At 40.0% G+C, this 19,537-nt stretch overlaps 1 protein-coding gene across 1 annotated transcript; it reads right to left on the reverse strand.

Annotated features, from left to right (window-relative positions):
• Nucleotides 1-2,508: 2,508 nt before the first annotated feature.
• Nucleotides 2,509-6,453, reverse strand: LOC110802145 (conserved oligomeric Golgi complex subunit 4). The gene is made up of 3 exons (XM_022007574.2): nucleotides 5,631-6,453; nucleotides 4,214-5,149; nucleotides 2,509-3,343 (listed from the first exon to the last, which is right to left on the reverse strand). Exons 1-3 carry the CDS (start codon nucleotides 6,330-6,332, stop codon nucleotides 2,714-2,716), a joined length of 2,268 nt encoding a protein of 755 aa, XP_021863266.1. The 5' UTR covers nucleotides 6,333-6,453; the 3' UTR covers nucleotides 2,509-2,713.
• Nucleotides 6,454-19,537: the final 13,084 nt, after the last annotated feature.

Consider the following 19,537-nt stretch of genomic DNA (forward strand, 5'->3'; position numbering starts at 1 on the left):
ATTATACACTATCCAAAATTCTAACCAATAGTAATCAGGTATGTTGATAATCATTACAAAAACTTTACCATTAGGTTCCTTTAGGAAAGTAAATTCATAATACAGTACTCCCTCCGTTTCTTTTTGTTTGTTACCTATTCTTTTTAGAGTGTTTCATTTTGTTTGTTAAATGGAAGAATCTTTCTATTTATAAACTTATTATAGTGTTATTTTTTGTGCCCAATCTTAGTTTTAATTGGTCAAATTTTTCAACTCATTAAATTTATTTACCATTTCCCAAGTATGTTAAGCTAGCAATCTTTGTGCTTTTTTATTATTGGTTCATTTTGATAAATAAAATAATCTTATTGGTTGTTGTAGTGATTAGTGGATTGAGGTTTTATTTGGGTTAATTTTTTTAATAAAAAAGAAAAAGAATCTCTATTACACGTTAATAAACGTGCAAAAGTCCAAACGTAACAAACAAAATAAAACGGAGGGAGTATCATTTTTCTCACAAATTTTATCAATATTAGCAAGACGCTAGAGTAGTCAATGTCCATCTATCAGAATTCTTTTTTTGTTTCTGCTTACTGATTGGATTCCAAGGAAAATGTTTGGTTGACCCTAAGGGTTGGCAACCCATAAGATACATATAACATAAAATAATATATAAGCATAATTAATTGGAGAGAGAAAGTGTTGTATGTAAAGTTTTAATGCATTTGTAACCAATCAAAATTCAATATTGAAAGGGTTACCAACCCTTAGGGTTACTCTATCATTGTCCGGATTCCAATCACTTATGATGCTTGGGCAGTAGTCTGCAGCTAGCAGTTCTGAAACAGCACCTTTGGTATGAGTAACTAGACCTGATCAAAAGGCGGGCCGGGTTCGGGCAGGGCCAATGGCATAAAAATCTGTTGGGCCGGGCCGGGTCAAACTTCGGGTTGATGTTTTGTGCTTAAAACCCGCTGTTCCGGGCAAAAAATATCGGGCTTTTTGGGCCGGGCCAAATTTATAACTACAATTGTTATTTTGCGATGTCCAAAGCCCGCAATTTTTTTAAAAAGTTCGGGTCAGGCCGGGCCCGAAAACCAGGCCGAAAAGCCTGCCCAAAACCCGGTAAATTTCAGGCCGGTTCGGGCTAGCGTTGATCAGCTCTATGAGTAACCTAAGCAGAACATGGGACTAGACACTGCACCACAATACAGCAACAGAAAGCTCAATCTTGGAAGTCACGCAAGTCGTTTTTATATTCCAGAGTGACAATAAAGTGTAATCACACTCTAGATTGACCCGATCATATGGCCACAAACTCCAGAACACAGGTAAACAAACAATTATTGGATGCAGAAGAAATTAGGGACAATTATAAGATGACTGCAATGGTACAAGAATGACATTATTTTTCCTTTTTGAACCTAGCTACTTATCTAATTAGAATGGTTAACAGGTCTTCATTTTCACTAATGTTATCTACTTATCTTATTAGATTGCATTTAAAAAGAGAAAAGAAGAAAATGAACATAAGAACAGAAAGACAACGGAAGCACATAGACAAGTTAAAACATCACAGAACAAATTCATACTCCCTCCTTTCTTTTTATACCCATCTTCTACTGTAGTTGCTTGTTTCTAGGAAAGGTGATTGTGTGTAGAAAAAGGTGGATAAAACAAGTGCGGATGAGTGGAAACGTGAAAATATTGTGGGGTAAGGTGGGTAAAATGGTAAATGATGTTTGCCAAAATTTGACCTTAACCCCTAACCTGACAATGGATCTTTGAAGACCATTAACACATGCACAGCAACTGAATTCTTAACTTCTAATAACACAAATCCAAATCAAATATACTTAATACTCTTGTAAGAGAAAGTTGAATAAACATTGAAAGTAAATAGCAATAAAATACTTACTAGGACAACAGACAGAAATAAAGCCAACCAGCAGCAAGGTTTCTATACAAATCTTGAGCAGTATCACATAGTTCTGCACTTTCACCTCCTTCCAACCACAAAACCTGCCTCACTAAACTGAGAAATATCAAGGATCAAGGAGCTAGAGAAAGGTTTAAACAAAATAAAAATACAGCCGGAAGAGAAAAGGAACAAAAATTAATCAAGCCAAGCAGAAGGGTGCTACTTCTGAAGAGTAAACAGATACATCACGTTCCTACACTCCATGAGTCCATGGCATAAGGTAGCTGGCTAGAGTTGGCAAAGGGTTAAATATTTCCTAAAAAGTAACTGTAATTTATAATAACAAACAAACACGCTCTGATGAGCTTAACTAGAAAAAATAAAATAAAAAGTGGAAATGAAATCATACTAATAATATTAGTCCTGCGCAAGATGTCGAGCCAAAATTTAAGAGAATGTCTGGAGAACAATCAGAATGAGTGAGCAATAAACTGTTATATCAATGAAAACTTCACCAACTAAGTACATAATAAAATGTCACTACGCAGCATGACCAAGAGAAAGAACCTCACTAGGCAGTATAGAGAATATCAGAAGTACAATATGAATAGGTAAGCAAAGAAATTTTATTAAATCAAGGGGAAAATTCTGTAATTGGTACAGCTCATGAGTTTATACATATTTCACAGCAAAAGATGCTCATTCACATATATATATGTAGCAAAATAAGAATAAATATAAAGAAAAAGAAAAAGGAAGGAAAAAAACAAAAAGATATGAAACAGAGTAAACAGTTAAGAAACCTACAACGAATTAGAGTTTCAGAGCAGCAATTGCTTCAGGCTTAAAATCAACCCTGAGACCCAGCACTCTGCGGACGTCAGCAGGAGTTAGCCTCCAGGTCATTGGCCCAGAGTTCTCACCCCAGAAATCCAAAATTTCAGAGACCTTTTCCAAGTTCAAAATGGTTGCCATCTGGGTAAGTCGAGCAAATTTATCTCTGACAGTTCTCTGAGTCATGCTTGAGAAATGACTTACCAAAGCTCTAGTATCTCTATCAAGCTGTAAACCTCCAAGTTGACTGAATCTTTTCTGCATCATAATGAGTTCTAACCTCTTGGTGATAAAATCTATGATGAGATGGACAAAGGTATCATAGTTGTTGGCAGTCATTGCAGGCTGAAGCCACGCTGCATTAGTTTCGACGGCATGAAGAAGCCTCTGGACCCAAGGATCATTCACCTCATTATCTGCATATTCAGCCTCCGATAAATCGTAGCTAATGGTTCCTACACTATCAACAATTGGTCGTATTCGAGGAGTGATCGTTCCAACAAGATGATCCATTCCAGCATTTAATGCCTGCTTAAAAATGTTGTTCATCTCTCCCAACATGGACAAACAAGATTTTATTTTCTCTCGATCAGCTGGTGCCGGTAACACCTATTAAAATAGTCAAAGGCTCCTTAATAGATGCAGCTAATCATCCATTCCCGGACATGTAAGACATAAATCTTTAAAAAGTTCAGTTTCAAGATGAAAAAGAAAGCAAGTCTTGCAAATTATTACTTGATATTGACAATGATCTCACTTACAAGAAAACAAATTTTGCAAAACATTCCGTTTCAAGTGAGTAATGCAGCAGAAATACCATTGGTTAATTCACAAAGGCATAAACAAAAATCATCTCAGTGACTGACTGATGCAAATAAAACTTAAATTGTATATTCATTGAATCTTAAAATCTTTGAAGGATGTAGTTCTATAAATAAAACCAATGTCCTCTAGTTCTCAAGGTCCTATCATATCACTATTTTTAAGAAACTTGACAAATTGTGAACATTTGTGACACATTTTACTCATTAAATTAAAAAAACTTAAACAAAAAGTAAATATATAGTCAACATAATAAAGTTCTATTTTGAGTTTATACAAAAAAAAGGATATTAGTTTTAGTAAACAATTACAAATTTTATTATTTAAAACTAAAGTTTTTAAAATGTCATTTCATTATCATTATCATTACCCCATTGCCTCAAAGAGGCTCCCCCGCAAGAGTTTTTAAAATGTCATACTTAAAAAAAATTATTCCGCATAAGAATATTAATGAGCAGCCCTAAAATCTAGTCAACAATGACCTGGAAAAATAGTGAAGATACTACAAAATTTTATTGGGGGAAGGGGGTTGAAGAATACATCAGTTCAGAATCAATTCAAAAACTCATGCAACTAACAACCATCTCAAGAAAATAGGTACGTAGTATATTACCATTGGTCAATAAACTAATTAAAAAATAACAATCTGAGCTTTACCTCTGCACATTGTTCCTCGATCTCATGACGCAGTTTCAGGATATATTCGCAACTAACATCTATATTATTCAAAGCTGTAGCAATTTCTGTTCCAGTCTTCTGAACACCAACGCCTCCCAAAAATAGCTTTGCACCAAGATTTGGCTCCCTCATTTTCTGCTGCAATGCTTCAAGATACTCATTACTCAACAAGTTGGCAGCACCATTCAAAACAGAAACCACAGACTCGCTTTTGGAAGTGGATATCGCCCTTCGGCAACAACTTTGCAAGACATAAAAAACGTCATCCACCATGGACGTTGTTAAGCTGTCAGACACATGCTCATCGATCTTGATAGCCTTCTTTACATTCTCCACCATGAAGAATTCCTCCAACACGACATAAAACTCAGTTACCTCATGAAGACCCGTACTAAACTTTCCACTTCTAAAAGCCTTGGTAGCTCGTGGGCATAGCTCCGGATCGATTGAACTCAGCCCTTTAATCTTTGACACCATATACACAATGTAATCCTCACCTAACCTGGTAAGAGACAAAATCTCCTCCAAGTACAACTCCACCTCCCTTGGATCAGGACCCTCCACACTCCCAACTGGGAGCAAGTTTTCGCTATAAGAGTTGATATCTTTGGTCAATTTCATCAATTTCCTATACTCCATATACTTCTTCAAAATTAAAAAACCTCTTGAATCACACTCTTCTTGCAGCTCACAAATGGCATAGACAATTCCATCTTCCCCACACAAACTTCGCAAAACCTCATCATTTTCCTCAATTGCCAACACAATATCCGTAAATAAATTAGTCAAGCAAGCAACAAAATTAACCTGGCTACTGCTACTATTTGAAAAACTACTCTCAATCAACTCCACCAATTGCTCAAACTCCATCCTAGACCTCATAGAAACCACCTTTTTCAAGTAACTCACATATACCTGCAATGCCCAACAAAAACAAAAAATATTCAAATTCATACACATTCATCTCACACATACATTCGCGTTCATTGAAAATATGGTATCAAGAATCACAATTCTACGACTTAACATCAAACAAATTTCACATACCATGAAAACAATCCACAATTACATACTTCTTATAACACATAAACCCATATTAACAATTATGGAGCAACCCCGATTCAACTACAAAAAACGAAAACCCAATGCCATATAACATGAAAGCAATTCGAATTTACATAATTACACATGAAACAGAACCATAATGGTTACTAACTAACAACTTCTGCAACACCCAACCAAAAAAAACCCAAATTCATACGCATTCAATCACACCTAACTACATTTGTCTACATTAACAAAAAGCACCATGAAATTTGTCAAAATTTACCTAATTACGCATGAAACACAACCTTAATTGCTACTAACCCAATACCAGTAAAATAAATCAAATTACCTGTAATCCTTCTTCTTCAATACCGAGAAGGGGATAAAGGCGAATGAATCTAACAACAGAGGAATGATCCCTTTGATCAATCGCAGCAAGAAGCTTCTTCTTGACAATACCCTCCAACTGCTTCTTGTAAGCAAGCAACTCCTCCCTCTGAGAAGACCCAGAAGAATCTCTGAACTTCAAATCAATTTCGAGAAACTTCTTAACATGTTCGGCAGCCGATTCGTAATCTTCGGAGTCAAGCGACGATTTAACAGCGTCAATGCAGGCAGATTTCTGAGAAATGGCGTCGAGGCGGAGGAGTGTGGAGGATACACGGGACTGAGCAAGGTCGAGCTCCCGGACTTTGGAGGATACGGCGTCGGCGAGGACGGAGGTGGATCGGACGGAGGAGAGGATGTGATCGGCGTCGGATCGGACGATGGAGAGGACTTGGGAGGATTTGAGGAGAGAGGAAAGGTGGGTGTCAAGGGAAGAGCGTTGGGAGAGGAGGGATTCGAGGTTTACGTCGAGGGAGCGTTGGTAGGCGATGCATTCGTGGAGGAGACGAGTCATTGTACCGACATCGGTGAGGGATTGGAGCTGGGAGAGTGCTTCTGGGCTTCCGAACTTAATGGAGAATTGTTGGGGTGGTTGGTGTTGGGTAGTTGGTGTTGATGGGGCGGTGGCGGAGGTAGTGGCGGTGGTGGCTGTGGATGGTGCCATTGATGAGAGATCTAGAGAGTTAGCGGGGTGGGGATGTTGGATTGATGATACCTGTGTGTGTCGAGTCTGTCTGACAGTTTCATGACTGGTATTGTTTTTTTTGTTTTTTTTTTGGGTGTGTGTTGCGAACGAGCCACAACAATCTATCTATCTATTACTTTATACTAAAACAGACACCAGAAATGACACGTGTTATTTATTGGTGTAAAATTTTCCCGCCAAAAATCACTTTCCTAAAAATTATATATTTTTTATTTTATTTTTATTCTTTACCTTTTTTATATAAACTATTTATATATGGAAAAAAAAAATTAGTTTAGAAATTATGGTAATAATAGATACCACGTAATAATAATTTTGCTAAATACTTTTTGGTAATATTTTATTCAAATCGGTACATTAATAATGAAAAAATATTAACTCGATATGTCATGTTGGTCAAATTAGCATATTACACATATATAATATGCATATTCGATGAATAAATTTAAATGAGTATGTTTAAACAAAATTATAATTATGCAGTTGTTTGGGGATATTCGGTTAAATATTTTGTAAAATAAATTATCATTATCCGTTCGAGCACGGGATCTAATCTAGTAATCTAATATATACTTCCTCCGTTTCGGAAATATCACATCATTATCCGTGCGAGCACGGGATCTAATCTAGTAATCTAATATATACTTCCTCCGTTTAAGAATATTTTTTTTCCTTTTCTGAGTAATTTATTTAAAAGAAGTTATTAATAAAATAAAATCAAGTTTCATCAAGGGGTGTTGGAAAAATCAGAGAAATTATTATTTATTTGAATTGTTAAGTGATTAGTGCGATTTAATTTAGGAGTTCAGCGTTTCGACAAAAATACTTAAGTTGGGAAAATTTAAGGGAAAAAAAAACTTATTAGACAATTATTAGATACCCTTTTCTTTTGGAATTGAATAATTACCCGTAACTATAATCATACTGTTTCGGTACAAATATAGGGGATCCTTGACTAATGAGTCGTCTGGTAAAGACGACGAAAGGTCTTCAAGAGTCTTCTTCCTTGACCGGAGTTAGACGGAGGTTCTAGGCTCAAGTTTCAGAATTAGGTTTAAGGTCTTTTGATTGCGTCCCCTTCCACTGTATATCCGGACCGTATATATAGGAATATAACCCTAATTTGATTCCTTGGTCAACACGACTCTTTGTCCAGCCGACTTCTGTTAGGTTTTGGAGTACATTCAGTCGGTGCTATACATTAGAAGATCTTAATGATTGTAGGTCGTCCCTCGTGGGCCATCCCTAATATTCGCACTTTACTTCCAGTTAATGTCCATCTGGGCCTATTGCGTATGACCCATGTATCGACTTGTCGTGAGCCGTTTGTATTCCCAAACAACTTGTCCCCCAGTCCCATATAATTTTGCAATTGCAAAATTTTATGGGCTAAGTGCGATAATAAATATTATTCCATTTTCATACTTCGTATGTAGCGCTGCTCTCGTACCTTCCGCTAGTACAAGTATTTGATCATATAAGCCAAAGAAAACTCGTGAAATTTGAACAGTAAATGCACTTTGATAGCATTTTTCTCGGTTTGGCTTTAAATGACAAGTCAAATAGCATTTATTGCTTTCCCCATATAATGATTCCATACTTATGAAAAGTAAAGGATCTGACTTTTCATCCCTCCTTTCCTCCCTTTCTTTGTCTTTTTATTATATATTTTTTATTTTCACCATATGCAGCTTCAAATGAGTCCCGACCGGGTGAGGGCCGACCGGGTGGTTGGCCGATCGGGTTAGCGTGGTTGGCAGATCCCCGCCGATCAATCACTCCTGGTGGCCGGCCGGCTGTGGGCGTGATGGCCGGCAGGCTTGGCGTGGCTGGAGGATGGCTTGTTGGGCGCGAAGACCGGCAGGCCGCCCTGGTGTGGTAGCCGGCTGGCTGGCTGCGATTTCCTGGCCGGTTCTCTATCTTCGCCGGTCGTGATGGCCGGTGGGTTGGGGCGACCGGCTGGTGGCCAATGGCGCCGGCTTTCGTCTCCGGTGACTGGCTGGTTGCCCCTTTTTTTTCGAGTCAGTTGTGATGGCCAATTTACTGGGTGGCGGGCTGGTCGTCGTCAGCTTTGATGGTCGGAGCGGCCGAATGACGTCAATCATCCGGCGTTTATTTCCGACGGCGGTTGGTCGGCAGTTTTCCCCATTACATATATATTTTCCTTTTTAACTTTAAGCTAATACCCATCAAATAAAATTGTAGAATGATGTAAACTGACTTGGATTTGGCTGGCAAGTACCCTTTCATAAGGATTGGGTCGGCTGGCCGATTGCTTTTGTTGGCCTTGGTTGGCTGGCAACCATCATTGATCTTGGTCGATTAACCACCGTCACTGACTGTGGTGGCCATTGCGTTGTTTCGAGCTTACATAAGTTTTATTTCGTAATAACTTACATTACTCCACCTAACTAATAATTGTTCGGCTATCATCCGTACAATTATTTTGAGGGTAGGTTTTGTTAGGATAGTATCTTAGTCTTTTTTTTTTTTTTTTTGGCAAATAAAAATTTTATAAACCAAAAGGAAAGAGCAACAGCTCAAAGATTACAAGCACCAGAACAACTGGAGCACTAGTTCCCCAACAGGAACAAAACAAAACCACCTAAACTAGAACCTGACAGCAACAGGCCTAATACAGCAACAAAGCAATGTCTGAATCTCTACATCTGCAAGCAACCTTAAACACAATTTCTTTAACAATTTGCTCAGCTGATTGAACATGACCAGCAAAGACTCTTTGATTCCTTTGAATCCACAGGCAATAAACTGCTTCAGCAAAACCAGCAAGGAGAAGTTTGCTCACAGCAGTACATTTTTTACTCATTCTCATAGCAAATTGGAGCTCCTGATCAAAAGCTTGGCTGCTCCTATTGATATTCAGAATCTGTAGGAATTTCTGCCAGACTTGTCTAGCATAAGAACACTGAAAGAACAAGTGCTGCACTGATTCTGGATCAACACCACATAAACTGCAAACACCATCAGTAGCTATGCCCCACTGCATGAGTCTGTCTTTGGTAGAAAGCCTCCCATGAACAGCAAGCCACAAAATGAAAAGACTTTTAGGGCTAGCAAAGTTATTACAAACCACTCTCCTCCACTGAACTTTAGGAAACTGACCCAACAAACATAGGTACATCTTCTTGATAGAGTAACCACCAGTAGCAAAAAACAGTTGCTTGCACATAGGATCCCTATCCAGCAAAACTCTACACCCCCAAATCTTCTTAAGAACCCAAGAAGCAGAACCTGGCAGAGCCATGGTGAACAAATCCTTGCCCTTGATATAGTATGCATTGACCCATTTAACCCATAGAGCATCAGGTTTGAAAGCCAAAGCCCACAAAAGCTTCAGAATAGCAGCTTTGTTCCAAAGATAGAAGTTTTTCACATTTTGCCCACCAGCAACTCTAGGTTTACACACTGAATCCCAAGCAATGGGAGCTTTCCTAGAGGTTTTGGTGTCACCAGTCCACAGATAGGTCCTACAAATTCTTTCTATCTCTCTGAGAACCTTTTTAGGGAGCATAAATATTTGACTCCAGTAGGTTTGAAGGCTAAACAAGATCACCTTCACCAACTGTAACCTTCCAGCATAGGACAATTTCTTAGCAACCCAAGAAGAAACTCTAGAGTAGAATTTATCAATGAGAGGTTTACACTGGTTAATGGTAAGTTTGGCACTAGAAAGTGGAACTCCTAAGTATTTAAAAGGAAGACTGCCTTTAGAAATACCAAGAGAAACCATAATTGCATCTTGTTCCCACTGAGGTACACCAGAAAAATAGATCTCAGTTTTCTCCATATTAGCTTCCAACCCTGAAGCTTGAGAAAAACAGGAAAAAGCTTTAAACATAAGCTGCAGGGAGATAATGTCACCTCTAGCAAAAAGCAACAAATCATCTGCAAACATGAGATGAGTGAGCTTGATCTTCTCACATTTAGGATGATAATTGAAATCAGGATTGATAGCCAAGTTCTTCATACATCTACTCAGATACTCCATGCAAATGGCAAACAAGAAAGGAGAGAGAGGGTCCCCTTGTCTAAGGCCTTTCTTTGCAGGAAAAGGCAGCATAGGTTTGCCATTAACAAGAATTGAATAGCTCACAGAAGTAACACAGGAGTGCACCCACTGAATGAACTGCCCAGGGAAGCCAAGCTCCTGTAACACCATGAAGAGAAAAGGCCATTCAACAGAATCATATGCTTTTCTCAAATATACCTTAACCATACACCTAGGGGACATATGAGCCCTATTATATCCCCTAATCAGCTCAGTTGCAACAATAATGTTATCAGATATGTTCCTACCTGGCACAAAACCAGCTTGATATTCAGAAACCACTTCAGACACCACCCTTTGAAGCCTAGCAGTCAAGATTTTAGAAATAATCTTGTACATGGTAGAACAACAAGCAATGGGCCTAAACTGAGTAACAGAAGTAGGACATGGGACTTTAGGGACCAAAGTCACTGCAGTACAGTTAAACTTGCCATACAAAAAACCAGAATTAAAGAAATCCATCACTGCTCTATATATATCATGTTTTATAATAGGCCAACTTTTCTTAAAAAAGAATGAGTTGAAACCATCCAAACCTGGGGCTTTGGAAGAGTCAATGCTAGCCAAAGCATCATCAATTTCACCTACAGTAACAGGCAAGCAAAGCAAAGCCCTAGAATCAGAAGATAAGACATTTCCATTTCTGATAGTAGGCACATCCAAGCCAGGCAGAGAAGAAGCAGCTGAACCCAGAAGCTGTTTATAGAAATCAATGATCTTGGACTGAATCTCAGTAAGATCAGTGATCTCCACTCCCCCATCTCCATGAAGCAGATGCACTTTATTTATACAGAATCTCTCTTTCATAGCAGAGTAAAAGAACTGGTGGTTAGAATCTCCCACTTTAACCCACTGAACCCTAGACTTCTGCTTAAGAGCTTGTTTTTCAATAGCTAACCACTTTCTGAGATTGCAAATAAGCTCTTTTTCAGTACTAAGCAAGTGAGGACTGTTATCACTCCTCATCTGAGTTTGCAAATTGTCTAACTCACTTCTATAATACTCAATTTTCTCAGCTGTATGAGAAAACTCCTCCTTATGTAATACCTTTAGCTTGTGCTTAACTCTATTCAGCTTAAACCAGATTTGAGCCATTGGTCTACCCCTATCCTCTCTATTCCAGCACTCACCCATAATACTCTCAAAAGAGGAGTGATCTGCTAAATAGTTCAAAAATTTGAAAGGTCTCCCACCAGAAGAAGGGTTAGTAATGCAAGGAATGATAATAGGAGAATGATCAGATAAGGAAGGATTCAAGTATTTAGTAGACAACTCAGAAAAAGAGTCCATCCACTTCATGTTTCCAAATGCCCTGTCAATCCTGCTCCATACTCTAGGGTCATCTGTACCCTTGCTAGACCAAGAAAAAAACCATCCAGTGCTATGCAGTTCATTTAGGTCACAATCTGAAATACATTGATTAAAATCCCTAGTTTCTGCATTACTCACAGCATTTCCATTAATTCTATCCCCAGAATAAAGAATAGAATTGAAGTCACCAGCAACCAGCCAAGGACTAGCTGAACTACTAGTACTCAGTTGGTTCAACTCATCCCACAAAGCTTGCCTATGCCCTACACTATGCAAGCCATAAACAGCAGTAAAGAAAGAAGAAAATCTATGGTCCTTAGTGTGGATCCAACAATGAACATTTTGAGAGGAACTACTAAGAATCTGTAAGTCCACATCAGCAGTCCTCCAACCAACCCATATTCTACCTTTTGGAGAGTGAGGATAGTTGCAGAACCAAGTCCAAACCCCCCCAAATCTCTTCTGAACCTTCTCCTTATTTCCAAGCCTTACTCTTGTTTCTAATAAAGCTACTACATGAATACTATGATTATTAAGGAACCTCCTAACTTCATTAGCTTTGAGAGGCTCATTAAGCCCTCTTATGTTCCAAGTACAGATATTCATGGATTAGGAGGATCTTTTCCAAAACCAACTACCCCATTCCCAACATTCTCATCTCCCTCACAATCAGATAAGTCCTCATCAGACTCTTGTTCCAACACAGCAAAAGAGTTCTCTACTCCCACAGCTGTACCACCTCCCTTGCTCTGAGTCTTCCTGGTAACAACCTTCCATCCAGTGTTTGAGTCTGGAGTAGGAAGACCTTGATTACAAGGAGTGACAACTTGAGCAACAGCAGTAACAGGGTTCACTGGTTGAACCTTCTTTTGCACCCAAACTCTCTTTGGTTTCACAACCTGCTTTGGTTTCACAGGAGCTGTCTTAGCACAGTCATGCCCCACCTTGTTGCAGGATTTACAAAAGGGGGGAGTCCAATCATAAACAACCTGTTGTTTCATCAGTTTACCTAGCTCATCTTCTATCCAGACACAATCAGGCAATGCCAAAGTGACATCCATTTCGATTAAAACCCTGGCAAAAGAGATTCTGTCCTGTCTAGTTGTGCAAGCATCAGCAAATAAAGGAACACCCAAGCTACTACCTATCCTACTCAACGAGTCAGAACTCCAACAATTGAGAGGAAGATTAGGGAACTTCACCCAAATGGGAATCACCCTAAGAATTTCTTCACAGAAATCAAAGTTTGCCTTCCATGGCTTAATAATCATGGCCTTGCCAAAGAAAAGGTGAGGACCATCTGCTAACACTGCATTCTTATCATCCATAGACATGAATTTCACCACAAAATATCCATCGTCATGAAGAAAAATCTTAGGCATGCTCACATAGGACCAATTTGCAGCAACATACTTAGACAAAGAAGCTATAGTAGGGGTATATCCTACAACATACAACACAATAGATTGCTGCCAGTGCTCATTCAATTTATCCAATTCTGAGGGTTGCAACTTAATCACTTTCTTTCCATCCTTAATAACAGGAGCAATAAAAGAGAGAGGAACTCCTTTACCTGCAAGTTTCGACCCTGCAACAACAGAGGACCACGACGTAGGCTTCTCAGGTTGTTCCATCTCCAATCTCCGATTAACTGGAGCATGCTGACCAGAAGCTCTCTGATACTCCGCAATCACCTCAAGCAACTCACGAGTGACAGGTCCAGTACTTAGATGAGGAAGGAATTTTGGATCTATATTAGAGGTATCAACAATCTCCTCCCCTCTAGCTTGATTCTCAATACTTCGTTCAAGAGAAAGAGCTACTCTCCTTATGCGTGCCGCTGTTGTCTCCTGTAACATCTCCATAGAAGAAGCAGCTTGAAATCCAGTTGAAGGGGGAAACCCAGAATTCAACCCAGAGGTCGAGTTCAGACCCCCAACCCCTCTCATGGCATTATTCGACCGATTTTGATTACCAGAAGAAGATGGCAAACCTTCCTGATTAGTTTTGTTAGAGTGAAGCTTCTTCCTCCCTCCCATTAATGGCGAAACGGTTCACGTTAGCTGAACACCCTAAACGTGCGCCGAGAGCATTTCTTGAGAGAGAAGAAAAGTTTTTTTTTTTCTACAAAGAATTTGGATTTTCCTGTATCTTAGTCTTTCTCGTATTTAAGAAAGGGCATAAGTTTATTTTATATTAACTTCCATTACTCCACCTAACTGATAATTGTTTGACGGTCATCCGTACAATTATCTTCAGGGTAGGTGTTGTTAGGATAGTACCTAAATCTCTATTGTTTGTGTCCTATTGGACGAACAAGAAAGATGCTTAGGTTTTTTCATATTAACTTCCATTACTCTACCTAAATGATGATTGCGTGGTGATTTTCCGCACAATTATCTTGAGGGTAGGTTTTGTTAGGATAGTACCTAAATCTTTATTGTTTGTGTCCTGTTGGACGAACAAGAAAGATGCTTAGGTTTTAGTAATTATCTCATGTTTTTCAATATCTCCTTCAAGCAAGGTGTCATGTACATAGAACATTGTTGAGGGCTTGACTTAGAGACTAAGAGATTTGTACTTATTGTTTACATCCCTATATTTTTCATGGATGAAAATATTAATGTCAAAGTCATAACGATCGAACGCGAGCTCGTTTTATTGCTTTAATCATAAATAAACCAGTAAAATACATGAAATAATAATAAGAATAACTAAAAGATTGATGCGTTACTCTAGAATGTTGGTCTTTATTAATCGACTAAAAATTGACATACCAAAATTTCACTTAGTCAGAATCTTTTGAACTGTACAACCAATTTGACATTGGTTGGCTCACTGACTTCTTGGTCATCCATGTTGATTTCATCTAGACTCCAATAAATCCTTGAGTTTAATCATTGTCACTAAAAGGTTGAATCTTCCTGCCTGTCTCCCTGATTTCGGTTTTGAGCCCTGTATTGCTTAAAGTAGCCTCGCCGAATCAGGTCTTCCACGTTGTTTTTGAGATCTCGACACTCATCGGTCGTGTGGCCATAGTCGTCGTGAAAGTCGCACCACTTAGACCCATCCCGATTCTTGAAATGCATCTTCCAAGGGCGTTGCCACTTTTCATCAGTTTTGTTCATGGCAAATATTTGCGATCGAGGAACGAGCAAAGGTGCATAACTGTCATACTCGGCGTTCTCATGTTTCTCTTGGTTTTCCTTCTTCCTTTGATTACCCTTCTCCCTTTTGTCGTCCTTCCTGGAGTCTGCCCTCTGTGGCTGGACGTACTCATCATGATCGGACTCGGCTAGTGTCCTATTAAATTCCTCAATTCTGATGTATTCGTCCGCCTTTTCAAGAGCAGCTCCTAGGTTGGAGATGTTCTTCTTCGCTAGGTAATCTCTATACCTGCTTTTCCGCAAGCCATGAGTAAGAGCCAGTATGGCGACGTCGGACTTCATATCGGGTATCAGCACAACTTCCCGGTTGAATCTCCCAAGATAGTCTCTTAAGCTTTCGTCCCCTCGCTGCTTCACGCTCCATAGTTCGGCTGATGCCTTCTCCCTACGCTTGTTGCTGACGAAGTGCTCACAGAATTGCTTCGACAACTGCCTGAAGTTGCGGATGGACCCGGCTCTTAAGTTTTTGAACCAGGTTTTGGCCAAACCGCTAAGCGTAGCCGGGAAGCACTTGCACCATACTGCCGAGGATGCGGTGTACAGGTACATATGTCCTTCGTACGCGGCTATGTGATCGTCGGGATCTGTGGAGCCGTCATACTTGATGTGGCTAGGGAGCTTCATTCTTGGGAGAGGCTCCTCCAAGATCCCTGGAGTGAAAGGGGAGCCTTTTGGGATCATGATGTCGCTGGGGTGTCGACCGGTATGCCCCTCAGCGTCGTGCCTAGACCTTTCCCTCCTTGGAGGTGATCGGCCGATCGATAGTCGAGTGGGATGGCGACCTCTCCCGTTGTGTGGTGACGACCTCCGTGATCGAGCCCTGGTGGGGGATCGTCCTTCGAGGGATCTGGGTGGTGGGAGCACCACCTCGGATCGTAGGCGGGGTTGCTCATTCTCAATCCTCTTAGGTGGTGTCCGTGTCCTTCTGAGTCGTCTCGGAGCGTACTCAGAACGAGAGGACCCAGATGATTCTTCCTGTTCATCCACGAACCACGAGGGGTGTCTTTCTTGGGCGTTCTTGCTATTCAACTCTTCTTCTTCTTCCCAATCTGTTCTCAGACGTTCCCAACTTATGGGGGTCCGGACAGATCCTCTAGGGGGAGAACGTCTCCTCGTTTGGCCCGGGGCATCCTCCCTTCTCCATACGTTACTTCTGCGGCGAGATCCTGTCTCACCGGTCTTGTGCCTGCTTAGGGTTTCTCTGGAGGGATCTTCCCTATTCTTCTGGCGGACAGGTTCGACCCTAGTTTGGTTCTGATGAGGCGTCGCGGCCTGAGAGAAGGCCTCGAGCAGGTTTTTCATCAAGTTCATTTGTTCCGGCGTGATTGGTGAATCGTTCGAGGATCCTGGAAGGTTTTCGGCAATCAGTCTGGCCACAACAGGGGTTTCCACCCTAGGTCGATCGTCGGATACCCGGTTGGTCATATTGAGACCTATGGGTTCCGTGTCAGCCATGGGTTGGTCCTGTTGGCAGCCGTTCTCTCCAGATCCCGTAGAGTTGGTACGGACTCGTCCATCGTAATCTCCATTAGACATGGTTTCTTGCTAGCTTTTTGTTTGAATCCCCACAGACGGCGCCAAATTGTTTCGGTACAAATATAGGGGATCCTTGACTAATGAGTCGTCTGGTAAAGACGACGAAAGGTCTTCAAAAGTCTTCTTCCTTGACCGGAGTTAGACGGGGGTTCTAGGCTCAAGTTCCAGAATTAGGTTTGAGGTCTTTTGATTGCGTCCCCTTCCACTGTATATCCGGCCCGTATATATAGGAATATAACCCTAATTTGATTCCTTGGTCAACACGAACTCTTTGTCCCGCCGACTTCTGTTAGGTTTTGGAGTACATTCAGTCGGTGCTACACATTAGAAGATCTTAATGATTGTGGGCCGGCCGACCCTTATGGGTCGTCCCTCGTGGGCCATCCCTAATATTCGCACTTTACTTCCAGTTAATGTCCATCTGGGCCTATTGCGTATGACCCATGTATCGACTTGTCGTGAGCCGTTTGTATTCCCAAACAACTTGTCCCCCAGTCTCATATAATTTTGCAATTGCAAAATTTTATGGGCTAAGTGCGATAATAAATATTATTCCATTTTCATACTTCGTATGTAGCGCTGCTCTCGTACCTTCCGCTAGTACAAGTATTTGATCATATAAGCCAAAGAAAACTCGTGAAATTTGAACAGTAAATGCACTTTGATAGCATTTTTCTCGGTTTGGCTTTAAATGACAAGTCAAATAGCATTTATTGCTTTCCCCATATAATGATTCCATACTTATGAAAAGTAAAGGATCTGACTTTTCATCCCTCCTTTCCTCCCTTTCTTTGTCTTTTTATTATATATTTTTTATTTTCACCGTATGCAGCTTCAAATGAGTCCCGACCGGGTGAGGGCCGACCGGGTGGTTGGCCGACCGGGTTAGCGTGGTTGGCCGATCCCCGCCGATCACTCACTCCTGGTGGCCTACCGGCTGTGGGCGTGATGGCCGGCAGGCTTGGCGTGGCTGGAGGATGGCTTGTTGGGCGCGAAGACCGACAGGCCGGCCTGGTGTGGTAGCCGGCTGGCTGGCTGCGATTTCCTGGCCGGTTCTCTATCTTCGCCGGTCGTGATGGCCGGTGGGTTGGGGCGATCGGCTGGTGGCCAATGGCGCCGGCTTTCGTCTCCGGTGGCTGGCTGGTTGCCCCTTTTTTTTCGAGTCAGTTGATATTGCCAGTTTACTGGGTGGCGGGCTGGTCGTCGTCGGCTTTGATGGTCGGAGCGGCCGAATGACGTCAATCGTCCGGCGTCAAGAGTCAAAGTAATGGTTAGGGGAGTAAAAGTCAACCATGGTACGATATTTCCGGAACGGAGGAAGTATTAGTATTTTATATATGCACGCGATGCGTGTAGAATTTTACACATAAGCATTCACAAAGTTCATATTTTGCGATAGTGAGGTCATACAATACTCGTAGCCTTACATGACGAAAAATCGAATCTTATGACCAATTAAAGCTATTAAAAAACTTAACATTATTTTGTTACAACTAACATATCACATCGAAAAATCTAAATTTTAGTACTGAAGTAAAGTTATTAAACATTTAAAATAGTAAATATCACTTTCTTCTTTTGCTGGCAATATACTTGTTTAACCACATGCACTCCTCCGCTCAATCGATGTGCAACACATAACTAACTATATACGAATGTTCATGATTAAAATCTTCAGTTGGTGGAGGTAGCACCCATGAAAAAGCTCTGTTCCGATACATGAAAATACTTTTTCTATGACCCGCCATTATGCTGCATGAACGTTAAAAAATATATTAAGATGTATAAACAATATTAGCTAATTAATTGAAAAGTTTATGTTGTCAGAGTATTAGATTATACTTGTTGAAGTAGTGACTTTATTTCAGTAGCTAAACAACCTAAGGTATTGTGCAAGATCGTGTAATATTGTGACTTTCAAATACCACTTTTATCAAATATGGTAAGTCAAAGCAGTAACCTATAAAACGATAAAAATAAAAAATTAATTTAGATATTTACCAATATATAATGTGAGTTTAAGCATAAAAAAGATTTAGACCGTTACCTTGGAATAGTTACAGTGCTGGTCATATTGCAAGATTGACACTTTTAAAGTCCTTGAAAAATTATAACCCTTTTTAGGTAACGATTGCCCTATCTCTATTACACCGCCACTCCTTTCCATACTTACCCTATTTCATTTTGTTTCTTTTCCGTCGCTCATTTCATTCCTTAACCCTATTTCATTTTGTTTCTCCTCCGTTCTCTCTCCTTATATTTCTGCTCTCCTTCCTTTTCTCTCTTAAAAAATGGCGACCCACCTCAATATTGCGAAAATAATGCGATCAAAATGGCGATCCTTTGAAGATCCGATCAAAATATTGCGAAAATACTCAGAATTAGAAATATAAGGTTAATCTCTCGCCTTTCCCTCTCACCTCTTCTCCAACTCAGAATCAGGTTTGTTTAAAAAATCGCTAATTTAACTAATTCAACTCAGAATAAGGGTTTTATGTACTCTAAGCGTAAATTTCTTGTAGATAGGGTATGTAGGGTTTAATTTAAGGATCAATTGTTGCTTAACTAATTTTAGCTTGTGTTCGTTTGCTTAGTTGTTGCTTAACTAATTTTTTTTTTTGCATTTTTGGTTTGCATGTCGTATGACTGTATATGGGTTGGAGAGGAATGTGGCTGGTGAGTAGTTGGCGAGGCGGTGGCGAGGCGCTGGGAGTTGCGATGGTCAAGTTCTTTTTAATTTAACTTTGTTTTAATTTGGTGAGATTTGGTGTTAGTATTCTGGGTTTGTCAATTATTTGTATGTTTCTTGAATTTTGGTGGTGGTATGATTTGGTGATATGATTTGTTGTTGAGTTAATAAGATTGAAGTTCGTTGGTGGTTCTTTTTATGTTTGGTATATGAGATCTTGTTTTTGTAAGCTTATAGGCTTTGAAATGAGCTATGTTTTATTGGTTTTTTGTATTTAGTAAATTAAGAATTTGATGAGCCAGATTTAAGGTTTGTTGATGGAATAGAGATTGTGAGAAGAAGTTATGGAGTATTTTGCAGAGCGAATAATTCTAAAGAGAAAATTAATTTT

This window comes from Spinacia oleracea, chromosome 5 (genome assembly GCF_020520425.1).
Source record: "Spinacia oleracea cultivar Varoflay chromosome 5, BTI_SOV_V1, whole genome shotgun sequence".
Lineage (NCBI taxonomy): Eukaryota > Viridiplantae > Streptophyta > Magnoliopsida > Caryophyllales > Amaranthaceae > Spinacia > Spinacia oleracea.

What these genes read in the sequence shown, in the direction of transcription:
- LOC110802145 (XM_022007574.2), bottom strand. Translation starts at nt 6,332, where the DNA reads ATGGCACCATCCACAGCCACCACCGCCACTACCTCCGCCACCGCCCCA. An exon ending in TTGAAGAAGAAGGATTACAG is followed by an intron (nt 5,150 to 5,630) that starts GTAATTTGATTT and finishes TGGGCATTGCAG; the next exon opens with GTATATGTGAGTTACTTGAA. An exon ending in TCGAGGAACAATGTGCAGAG is followed by an intron (nt 3,344 to 4,213) that starts GTAAAGCTCAGA and finishes CTATTTTAATAG; the next exon opens with GTGTTACCGGCACCAGCTGA.